The sequence below is a fragment of the Bos mutus genome, chromosome 5 (genome assembly GCF_027580195.1).
Source record: "Bos mutus isolate GX-2022 chromosome 5, NWIPB_WYAK_1.1, whole genome shotgun sequence".
Lineage (NCBI taxonomy): Eukaryota > Metazoa > Chordata > Mammalia > Artiodactyla > Bovidae > Bos > Bos mutus.
In genome coordinates, this window is record NC_091621.1 from 93,431,217 (window position 1) to 93,444,059 (window position 12,843).

The window sequence follows — 12,843 nt, forward strand, 5'->3', positions numbered from 1 at the left end:
CTAGTAGAGCTGAACTATTGATGGCAACAAGATAGGCATGTCTCTCACATCCCTGCTTGAGTGATGGAGGGGAACATAAAAGGGATTTAGGGTGGTTCTGGGGGCCTAGAGACCCAAGTATTGCCATGCCAAAAGAAGCAGTTCCCACTCAGAGTAGAGGATCTGGAAGGACTGAGGACAGCAGCTAAAGCTGGCTGAGTCTCTCGGCCCTCATTTCTTTTGGAAATACACAGAGAAAGTACCCATCTTAAAGTCATCCATGCTAAGGAGGATGGTAAAGCATCGTACAGACACTGAAGGGGGAGAATGTTCAGATACTGGTAGGGAGGGTATCAGAGAAAGCATTTATCAGAAAGTACTCAAGAAGTCGCTGCATTGGAAAAACACTTTTTTCTTTTTAAAACCTTATAATAGCAACAGAAGAGGAAGCCCTAGAATCATGAAGCTGAGGAAGTTCTTCAGGCTAACTTCAACTCAGAGTAAACTACTACATGGTTAAGAGAAAAGGATTGCTGCGGAACTGAGTACAGTGATGGAAGCATTTGAACAGCAGGAAAAATCAGAAATAGAACAACAGTTCAGAAATGAGAAAAGAACAAATAAGATATAGCTGATAGAAAAAAGACATAAAAGAAAAAAAATCCCAAAATGAAGATTAAGCCTGAAGGAATAAAAGAGGGAATGCAATAGTATAGAAAGAAAAAAATAATAAAGCATGACAAAATGAAAACTAACATAAATGAAGAAGAATTTGAGAGAAAGGAATAATTATAGAAAACAAACAGTATGTTCGTTTTTACCCGATCCAGTATGTGTGTAATTGGATTCCCCGAAGAGGAAGACTAAAGAGGTGAAACAGAACTGTATGAAAAATGTAATTCAACCACCTTACATGATATGAAAGAAGACTGGGACCTATTTTGAAAATGTACATGTATACCTGAAAAAATAGACCCCTAACAGTCAATTATGGGAGAAGGCAATGGCACCCCACTCCAGTACTCTTGCCTGGAAAATCCCATGGACGGAGGAGCCTGGTAGGCTGCAGTCCATGGGGTCCTTAAGAGTCAGACACGACTGAGCGACTTCACTTTCACTTTTCACTTTCATGCATTGGAGAGGGAAATGGCAACCCACTCCAGTGTTCTTGCCTGGAGAATCCCAGGGACAGAGGAGCCTGGTGGGCTGCCGTCTGTGGGGTCGCACAGAGTCGGACAGGACTGAAGTGACTTAGCAGCAGTAACAGTCAATTATGAGACATCTTCTAGTGACTTTAAACAAAGTGTTTTTCAAAATAATACCTTGGAAATCTGTAACTCCAGTGACTCTGCTTTTTTGGTTTTCCCAGGATAGTCTATATTTATACTGTTATCCTAGTGCAGTTATTAGGGAGAAGGCAATGGCACCCCACTCCAGTACTCTTGCCTGGAAAATCCCATGGACGGAGGAGCCTGGTAGGCTGCAGTGCATGGGGTCGCTAAGAGTCGGACACAACTGAGCGACTTCACTTTCACTTTTCACTTTCATGCATTGGAGGGGGAAATGGCAACCCACTCCAGTGTTCTTGACTGGAGAATCCCAGGGACGGTGGGGCCTGGTGGGCTGCCGTCTATGGGGTCGCACAGAGTCGGACAGGACTGAAGTGACTTAGCAGCAGCAGCAGCAGTGCAGTTATTAACAGAAACTCCTTTTATTCTCAAAAGTGACTCAATTTGGAAAATAAATTGTATAGTCAATCTAAATATAAAATAAAATTAGATCCATGACAGACGTTTTAAAAACACACTATATGCCAACAAAATAATGTAAGATAATTAGAATACTAAAATAAAGTATGAATCAGCACAGCTAACTGGTTTTCTATTTTAAAAGCTGCAAATGGTTCTCAGCAATCAGAAACGTAAAGATTATTATTCTCTTGGTTGTTTATGAGAAATATTTCACCTCAGTGAATTCCAAGAAGTAAAATTTTAAAACCAGCATTCTCTGATCAGAGTAAAACAAAATTAGAAATGAAATAGCAAAATCAAAGAAAATTAAATTGACACAAACATACTATTTTTTTCTTCCACCAGTGTAGTTTTTTGGCGTTCATGTAACATTTGCAGAACGTATAATTCATCATTTAAAATGATATAAAATATAGTTCAGTGTTTTTTTTAAGTATATTCACAATATTGTTGTACTGTCACTAGTATCTAACTGGCCAGATAGTATCATCACCTGAAGCAGCCTTGAATGCATTAAGCAGTTGCTCCCTAGGTCTCTTCTCCCCCAGCGCCTGACAGTTGCCAATCTACTTTCTGTTTCTGGATTTACCTATTTTACCTATTTACCTACTTTGGACATTTCCTCATAAAATGAAACCATGGAATACGCAGCCTCTCGTGTCTAGCTACTTCGGCATAGCATAATGGTTTCAAGGTTCTTTCATATTAAAACATGTATCATTTCATTCCTTTTATGGGTGAAGAATATTCACTTGTATGGATAATACTTCATTTAAAAAAGCTATTAGTTGATGAAAATTTACATTGTTTTTACTTTTTTGCTATTATTAAATAATGCTCATGTGGACGTTTGTGTCCAAGTTTTTGTGTAAATGTATATTTTCAATGCCCTTGGGTGTATAATTAAGAGTGAAATTTCTGGGACATTTGGTAAGTCTATGTTTAATTAAATCTACCTTTAATTTTTTGAGAAGCTACCAAACCTTTTCACTGTTGAAGAACCATTTTACATTTCAACCAGCAAAGTGGAAGGGTTTCAGTTTCTCCACCTCCTTACTAATACTTACTTTATGGATTTTAATTATAGCCATGCTGGTGGATGCCAGTGGTTTTGACTTGAATTTCTATAATGGCTAATGATGTTGAACATTTGTTTCTTTGGAGAAATAGCTACGCAAGTTCTTTGCCCATTTTTAAAGTTTGGTTATCTTTTTGTTGCTGATTTACAAGAGTTGCTTATATATCCTGGATAACAGATCTTAGATCTGTTGATATTTTTACAGATATTCAGTGGGTTTCTTTTCTGCTTTCTTAGTAGTATCCTTTAATGCACAAAGTTTTAAGTTAGGTATTTAGGTTCTTTGCTTGTGCTTATATTTTAGTGTCATAGTTTTAGAAACTGTTACCTAATCCAAGGTGATAAAGGTGTGTACCTATCTTTTCGTACAAGAATTTAGTAGTTTTATCTTTTTCGATTCAGGAATTTGATTCATTTGGTTTTAATATTTATACATCATGTGAGTTGGGGTTCCAGGTTTAGCCTTTTGCATGTGTGACCAGTTTCCCACCATCATTTGTTGATAGAATTATTCTCTCCCTATTGAACTGACATGTTTACTCTTGTCAAAAATCAGTTGCGTATAGATACATAAACTTATTTTGAAGCACTCATTTTTATTTTCCACTGGAACCTCTATCCTTATGCAAATATTACATTGTTTTGGTTACTGCAGCCCTTTGCTCAGTTTTGGAATTAGGACGTGTAAGTCCTCTGACGTTGCTTTACTTTTTGAAATTATTTTAGCGACTCATAATCACTTGCAATTCTATATGAATTTTAGGATGAGCTTGTCTGATTCTTCAAAATAAAGTCACTGGAATTTTGATAGGGATTGCATTGAATCTATAGATAAAATTTGGGAGTGGTGACACTTAACATATTAAATCTGCAAATCCAAGAATACAGGATGTCCTTCCTATTTTTTAAGACTCTACAATGTTTTATAGTTAGTAGTGTAAAAATTTCACACTTCTTTGGTAAAAAAGTATTTCTAAGTATTTTAACCTTTTTTATGCTATTGTAAATGGAATTGTTTTCTTTATTTCATATTTGGATTGTTCATGCAAGTGTGTAGAAATACAACTGATTTTGTGTGTTAATTTTGTTTCTTATAATGTTGTTGAACTTGTTTATTTAATAGTATTTAATAATATTTTGTTTATTAGACCTAATAGTTTTTCAGTTTCCCATATATAAAATCATGTCTTCTGAAAATCAGGATAGTTTTACTTCTTCATTTCTAATCTAATAATTTCTAAGAACTCTTTTTATTTATTTTTCTTGCCTGATGCCCTTGCTAGAATTTCAGTATACTGTTTAATGGAGTTGGAAAGAGTAGGCATTCTTGTCTTGTTCCTGATGTTAGGGGAAAGTCTTCAGTCTTTCATCAATAATATGATTTCAGCTGTTTGAGAAACTGAGTAGCTATTTCTCCAAAGAAACAAATGTTCAACATCATTAGCCATTATAGAAATTCAAGTCAAAACCACTGGCATCCACCAGCATGGCTGTAATTAAAGTTCAGAAAATAAGTATTGGTAAGGAGGTGGAGAAACTGAAATCCTTCCACTTAGCTGGTTGAAATGTAAAATGGTGCTTCCACAGTGAAAAAGGGATTTTCACAATGTCTTTTATCAGGTTGAAGATACTGCTTTTTGTTCTTAATTTTCTGAATATTTTCATCATGAAAGTTTGCTTGATCTTGTCACTGTTTTTCTAGGTACTGAGATAATCTTGCAGGCTTTTATTTCCTTCATTGTTTTAATGTGGTATATTAAATGGATTGATTTTTATATGTTGAACTACCTATACATTCCTGAGATAACTTACACTTGGTCCTAGGCTATAGACTTTTAAATATGCTGTTGGATTCTGCTTACTGCTTTGTGTTTTTCTTGTGTTGTCTTTGTGTGGCTTTGCATTAGTGTAATACTGGCCTTATAGAATTAGTTAGGGCATGTTTTCTCATCTATATGAGAAAGGTTGGTGTTAATCCTTTTGTAAACATTTGTTAGAATTCACCACTAAAGTAATTTGAAAGAAAGGATTTTCTTTTGTGTGAAGTGTTATTGATTACTGGATTCAGTCTCCTTACTTGTTATAGGTCTGTTTGGTTTTCTGTTTCTTCTTGAGTCAATTTTGGTAGTTTGCATATTTCTAGGAATTTGTGCCTTACAACTTTGTTATCTAATTTGTTGGCATGTTGTTTTTGTTCAGTCACTAAGTCATATCTGACTCTTTGCAGCCCCATGAACTGTAGTGTGCCAGGATTTCCTGTCCTTCACTTTCTCCCAAACTTTGCAAAAATTCATGTCCATTGAGTTTGAGATGCTATCTAACCACCTCATCCTCTGCTACCCTCTTCTCCTTTTACCTTCAATCTTTCCCAGCATCAGGGTCTTTTAGTGGTTCATAATATTTTTGTATGTTCTTTTTTGTTTCTTTAAGTTCAGTAGTAAGCCTTTTCCTTGTTATTAATTTTACTAATTTGACTTATCCCTTATCTCTTTTTTTTTTTTTTCCTGCCTTGGTCAATGAATGTTTGTCGTATTGCTGATTTTTTATAAAGAACCAACTTTGGTCCAGTTGATTTTCTCTATTGATTTCTATTCTTTTCTTTATTTTCTTTTAGTTTCCTTCATTATGCTTGCTTTGGTTTATTCTTCTTTTTCTAGTTCCTTAAGGTGAAAGGTTAGGTTATTGGTTTGATGTTTTCTTTTTTTAATATAGATTTTTAATTTCCCTTGTGATTTCCTCTTTGACTAATTGGTTGCATAGGAATATGTTGTTTGATTTCTACAAATTTGTGAATTTTCTCATTTTTTTACTGTTATCTCAAATTTCATTCCCTTGTAGTTGAAGAGAATGCTTTGTATAACTTCAGTATTTTAAAATTTATTAAGACTTGTTTTGTGGTTTACCATGTAGTCTATCCTGGAGATTGTTTCATGTCTACTTGAGTATAACGTGTATTCTGTTGTTGGGTGATGTATTCTATAGTTTCATTTCTTATAGTTGGTGTATGTGTTGTTCAGTCTTCTATCATTTATTTTTTTGGGGGCTCCAAAATCATTGCCAATGGTGATTGCAGCCATGAAATTAAAAGACACTTACTCTTTGGAAGGAAAGTTACGATCAACCTAGACAGCATATTTAAAAGCAGAGACATTACTTGGTCACCAAAGGTCCATCTAGTCAAGGGTATGGTTTTTCCAGTAGTCATGTATGTATGTGAGGGTTGGACTGTAAAGATAGCTGAGCACCGAAGAATTGATGCTTTTGAACTGTGGTGTTGGAGAAGACTCTTGAGAGTCCCTTGGACTGCAAGGAGGTCCAACCAGTCCATCCTAAAGGAAATCAGTCCTGAATATTCATTGGAAGGACTGATGCTGAAACTGAAACTCCAATACTTTGGCTACCTCATGCGAAGAGCTGACTCATTGGAAAAGACCCTGATGCTGGAAAGGACTGAAGGCAGGAGAAGAAGGGGATCATAGAGGATGAGATGGTTGGATGGCATCACCAACTCAATGGACATGAGTTTGCGTAAACTCTGGGAGTTGGTAATGGACAGGAATGCCTGGTGTGCTGCGGTTAATGGGTTCGTAAAGAGTCGGACATGACTGAGCAACTAAACTGAACTGATATCAATAATGAGAATTTCAGCATAATCCAACAAGCATTTGTCAATAGCTACTGTATTCTAAGGGGCTTCCCAGGTGGCGCTAGTTGTAAAGAACCCACCTGCCAGTGCAGAAGATTAAGAAACTCGGGTTCAGTCCTGGGTTGGGAATATCCCCTGGAGAAGGACATGGCAACTCACTCCAGTATTCTTGCCTGGAGAATCCCATGGACAAAGGAGCCTGGCAGTCCATGGGGTTGCACAGAGTTAGACACAACTGAAGCAACTTAGCACATGCTGTATTCTAAGGCATGTGCAAAGCAATAGATTGCTGTTCCTTTGATGTAAGAAGATGTAGCCATCGGTTAAGTGTTTATTTTCAACTGCAATAAAATATGTCATAGAACATTTTTATCATTTATAAAATGTCTATTTGAAAGACCTGTTATATGAATTGCTTAATATATTGTACTCTGTGTGTTCCTTTAATAGCACTCCAATACTTTTTAATGGTTCATGTCATTATTCAGAACCATAGTTGCTGAATGGTCAAACTTTGTTATTGAAATGGTGCATATTCATCTTCAATTTCTAAATAATGATGTAAAAGTAGAATATATTCTGTTTCATTTAGCAGATCTAAATGAATTTGCTTTGCTTTAGATTGTAAAACACTAAAAAGCTTTTGGACCTTTTTGGTTCTAAATTTCAATTCTGAATTAAAGAGATTAGTTGGTAATAGGTATTGTCAATGAGAGAAAAAAGTAAATTAACATTTAATTAGTTAAGTCTGAAAAATCTTGGTTTTAGTAAAATTAAATTGTTTCTTTACTTCTCGGTTTGTAGGAGGTTTAATATTGTAATATATATTGTTAATTTCCAGAATTTGTTTGCCCATGTAACCTATTTTATATGCTGCTACTGCTGCTGCTAAGTCGCTTCAGTCGTGTCTGACTCTGTGCGACCCCATAGACGGCAGCCCATCAGGCTCCACCATCCCTGGGATTCTCCAGGCAAGAACACTGGAGCGGGTTGCCATTTCCTTCTCCAATGCATGAAAGTGAAAAGTGAAAGTCAAGTCGCTTAGTCATGTCTGACTCTTAGCGACCCCATGGACTGCAGCCTACCAGGCTCCTCCGTCCATGGGATTTTCCAGGCAAGAGTACTGGAGTGGGGTGCCATTGCCTTCTCCGTAGTTTGTTATTAATCAATGGCCTTAAGGTAGAGTATATGCTTCTCAAGAACTGCTTAAGATGTTCCACTGTTATGTGAAAAGAAAATGTCATAATACCTGCTTCTCTTTATTTTTTTAAATCTTGAAAACTAAGAAAAACAAAATCTATGTTATTATTCATCATAGAAATTGATACCTTTGCCCTCCTAGGTGCCTTTATGAAAGTCACATACCATTAGTGAGATAACCTGACCTGAATGGGAGTTTGAAAGTGATGAGTTGGTGGTGCTGTCCACATGCGTTTGCTTGTTTTTAGTATAATAGAATGTATGAGCTTGCTTTACTAGGTGATTGGATTTTGCTGCTTTGTTATTTAGTTTTGACTAAAACAACTCTTTAGTCCATCTTAAAGGAGATCAGTCCTGGGTGTTCATTGGAAGGACTGATGTTGAAGCTGAAACTCTAATACTTTGGCACCTGATGCAAAGAGCTGACTCATTGGAAAAGACCCTGATGCTGCGAAAGATCGAGGGCAGGAGGAAAAGGGGATGACAGAAGATGAGATGGTTGGATGGCATCACTGGCTCAATGGACATGAGTTTGTGTAAACTCTGGGAGTTGGTGATGGACAGGGAGGCCTGGAGTCCTGCGATTCATGGGGTTGCAGAGAGTCGGACATGACTGAGCAACTGAAATGAAAACAACTCTCACAGAAATGGGAAAATGACTTTAAAAAAAGATTGCTGCCATGAGCCATAGATTGATAATCATACCAAGAAAAATCAGTGTCTATATCAAGGGCCCTTATTGGTCCTTTATGTTTAGGCTTTTTGGTAAAGAGTGATTTAGCTAGAGAAAGATACATAAAGCTATATACTGGAAAAGGCAATTAGAATTTGATAATGAAATAACAATTCTTGAATAAGTTAAGTATAAGCAGTTTATAAATGAGGAATTGGTAACATTCCCAGGTGGCACTAGTGGTAAAGAACTGGCCTGCCAATGCAGAAGACATAAGAGATGCAGGTTCGATCCCAGGGTCAGGAAGATCCCCTGGAGGAGGGCATGGCAACCCACTCCAGTATTTTTGCCTAGAGAATCCCATGGACAGGGAAGCCTGGAGGGTTACAGAGCATATGGTCGCACAGAATTGGCCATGACCAAGCCAAGTTGGCACACACTCTCACAAGAATACATGAACAAGAACTGTTTTTCTTGTCTTTTTTCCTAAATATCATTAATTTGCTCACCAAGTCCACTGAGGTGATGATGTAGTCATTCAGAGTCCCTGGCTGACAGAGGCCCTCCTGCTGTTTACAGCACATGGCTTTAATTGTCATCCAGGGCAATGACATCAGCAAGCAAATAGTGGGGGACAAAGGAAGTGTGTGGAGGATTTGTTGGAGGTTTTGTGGTTCAGGTCTGAAATGGTGTGCATCACTTCTACCTACCTGACATTCCTAAAATAAATCATACTTGGTTGAGATGTATTATTTATTTATTGCTAGATTCCATTTACTAATATTTTATGTAGAATTTTAGTTTTTGTTTTCATAAAAGAGATTGGTTCATAATTTTATCTTTGCAGATTGAAGTATAAGGGATATGCTTTCTTAGTAAAATATGTGGGGAAATATTCCCTCTTTTTCCATTCTCTGGAAGATTTTGTGTAAGAGTTCTGTTATTTATTAATTGTTTATTAAAAGTAACCTTTTTAATAATCTGCACTTATATGTTTCTAGGTCAGAAGTTTTATTTTGTTCTTAATATAAGATAGGTACTTTTTTTTTTTTAAACACATACAAAATTTTTCAGAATTTTTATTTCATCTTCTTTCAGTTTTGTTTTTTTTTCCTAGAGTTTTTTTCATTTTACCTAAAATTTCATATTTATTGCTGTAATATTTAACAATATCTTACTATTTGTTTAGAAAAATCTATTGGTTGTATAATATCCTGAATTCATGAGTAATATTAGAAATTTTTGTTTTTTATTTTCTTCATCACTTTATTGTTCCTGTCTTGCTAGATTTTATTTTTTCTTCTTTCTTTGGATTATTTTTTTAACAATTGTTTTACATAAATATTTGTCTTTTTATTTTGTCTCTTGTCTTTTTAAAGGTTTTTTTTTTTTAATATACTTTCAATCATTTATTTCTCTTTTGCTGTAGGTTTTCCCTATCTTTTGGTCCTCTAATCCTGCTTTCTGCTGTTTTACCTATTATTTACCTCATTTATCACATTGAGTTGTAGAATTTGTTTTATGAATTCCAATTCTTTGAAGAAATTCTCTGTACTATCCACTTTCCCCACTTCTCTATTTTCTTGTGTGTATTTATTCATAAATATTGTAAACTTTTTGATAACTAATATCTGAATCACCCATGGGTCTATTTCTTTTGTCTTTTCTATTTTATGTTTCTTTGGTCTCATCTGTTATCATTTCTGATAATTTGCATTAAAAGCTTTACATTGTGTTTGAAAAATTGGAAAGGTTCTGTAGGATGTTAACATTCTCCAAAGAGAGTTCAGCTTCTCCTTTCCTCGGACGGTAGAATGAGGGTTTGTTCTCCTTAATCTAGTAGTTCTCAAATTTTGTTACATATTGAACTGTTGACATGTGTGTATTACTGGAGAAGTAACGAAAAAAAAAAGGTCCTGGCTTTTTGGATGACACAGGGCCTCCTGTCTCTAGATCCAGGTCCACAGTTGCCAGATGTCTCAAGAGATAACACCATTGCCTTGGGTTATCTTACCTGTAAGCATGGTTTTCCTTTCCCAGTTATGGTTTCTCTTTAATCTCTCATTGCTATCTTCAGAATGCTTTTAAACAAAGTTTTTTTGAATGGGTTTCTCTTTGTTTTCAGCTTCAACATTGGTGTGCCACAAATCACTCACATCACTTATAAATGCAAAAGTCAGTGGTGTGTTATTTTGTAAACAACAGCAACAACAACAAAAAAAACAAAAACAAATCATAGCTTAGTTTCTTATTTTCTTTCAGGAAAAGCATAAACAAGAATTGGAAGATATGAGGAAAGCGGGTCATGAAGCCCTCAGCATTATTGTGGATGAATATAAGGTAGTTATTTGAGAATCTGTTTCCTTTATTCTTTTAAAGTTTGGCAGATTTTAGTAAAAACATTATGTATATGCAAATATTCACAAATTATAGAATTGTTATTATATTTTCATATGAAATTCCTTTCTGTTGATCAATAGTGCTCATTGAAAGTGTACTTGGTAAATTACAAAGGTAATGTTAGATGTTGCTCTGCATTTGAGAACTTATGGAATATTTGAGTACACAGATTGAAGTTTTAAAGCAAAATGCTATAGAATTAATTGCTGGATTAGCTTTTTTGGTCTTTACTGTGATTCTACTTTTATAGGAAAAAAAGATATATAAATCTGAAAATTATTGTCATACTTTTTTTCTTTAAACAAGTTAAATAGATTTGACATTAAGTAAGTATCAATATCAATGATATACTCAGTATTATTCTGAATAAGCTAAGCCCTGGTGGGCTGCAGTCCATGGGGTCACTAAGAGTCGGACACGACTGAGCGACTTCACTTTCACTTTTCACTTTCATGCATTGGAGAAGGAAATGGCAACCCACTCCAGTGTTCTTGCCTGGAGAATCCCAGGGACAGCGGAGCCTGGTGGGCTGCCGTCTGTGGGGTCGCACAGAGTCAGATGTGACTGAAGCGACTTAGCAGCAGCAGTAGCAGCATAAACTTAAACATTTAAAGCAAATTCAGAGTTTAATGACAAAATCTTTTCCTTCCTAAATTTCATTTTAGATCATTTTTTCCCATAAAGTAATTAAGGAATGCTTTCTTGTTGAAATCAAATTACAACAGTTCTCCCCAGTAATCACATGTGAATGGTTTGATATTCATCCTTCTAGAGATTTCTCTTTAAATACATACACACACATATTTACTCATATCATGCTATATAATTTTGATTTGCTTTTAGAAATATGTTCTACTCAATCTATTCTTTTGTTTCTTGCTATACTTACTTGTCAATATATATTTTCATGTCAGTATATATAAACTTATCCTATTTTTGTCATTGTTCTAGACTATTACATTCTATATTTATACACATGCACACACACACATATATGTATATATACATGCACCATAATTGGCTTAATTCTACCTGTATAATTAGGCATTAGTTTATTTTTTATTGTTAATTATTATAATAACTGTTTAAAAAAATCCTTCTATCATATGTGGAGTGTAGACATTATTTGTTGATTCAACTTCATCCCTAGACAAGATAGAAGTTCATTTCATTTTAATTAGCTGACAGTTTAATGTCAAAAAGCTTCCCATAACAAGCATTTGAATAAAAGTAATAAAATAAATAGATCTAGATTTTAAGTGAAAGACACTTTAAAAAAATTGAAGGTATTAAAATAGTCTGGTAGATGATAGGTCTTGGGACCTGGAAGGTCATTTTTATGACCACACCCAGTACAGAAACTTGTGCCATTCTTGAGAAGGCTGTTTTAAAACGTCTGCTTTTTATAGCTGTGATTATTGGCTCTTTTCTTTATAATGTTGGGAATTTTTCATTCTACTAATATAAACCAGCTTTATAGTTATTGAGTTGGAGGAAAGTGTATAGGATCTATTTTGAACCATCTTCTCTTTTGTCCTAAGGCTAAGGGTGGGAAGAATTAAAATAATGGAATTTACATAATTCTCCTGGCATATTATATGATGTATTTTTGGATGAATTTATGTTTTACTTATTTATATTTATGAATTCTAAATTAAATGTTGTGAAAGTACTTACATTGTTGTGTTGTTGTGAAAAACTTAGTATCTTATATTTAAAATTTTTTTGGTTCTGGCTCTACATATTTCTTTTGCTAAAAACATGTTTATAGTGTATTACTTTCAACACTGGCAAATAATGAGTTTAAAAGCATATGTGACAACTTTGCAAATATATTTTGTAAATTATATTTTAAAGAAAATTAGTTGAGAGCTACTCATTTCACCTCTTTGTCTCATATCATTATGGGATGCTTATTTAAAAAAAGAATTTAGAAGTTTCAGGCATTATGTATTTATTTCAATTTGCTTAAAAGGATTAGGTATCAAATCAAGTATTTTACAAAGTTATATTTATCATATTATACTTAAGTCAGTTAATACGTAAACTATATAAATTCTCTTATAGCATGGAACTTCAGTGTAAATACTTTTTATATAACCTTCTGTATTGATTT

At 34.7% G+C, this 12,843-nt stretch overlaps 1 protein-coding gene across 11 annotated transcripts in view; it reads left to right on the forward strand.

The window, feature by feature from the left end:
* Nucleotides 1–12,843, forward strand: part of CCDC91 (coiled-coil domain containing 91) — a 398,212-nt gene that overhangs the window by 205,868 nt on the left and 179,501 nt on the right. For all 11 annotated transcript variants that reach the window (XR_011464286.1, XM_070371255.1, XM_070371253.1 and 8 more), the window contains one exon: nt 10,590–10,667. Coding sequence is in view for 10 of the 11 variants with exons in the window: in XM_070371255.1 (XP_070227356.1) it covers nt 10,590–10,667 (78 nt within the window). In the remaining variant the exon portion in view is untranslated. The remainder of the gene's footprint in view (nt 1–10,589; nt 10,668–12,843) is intronic.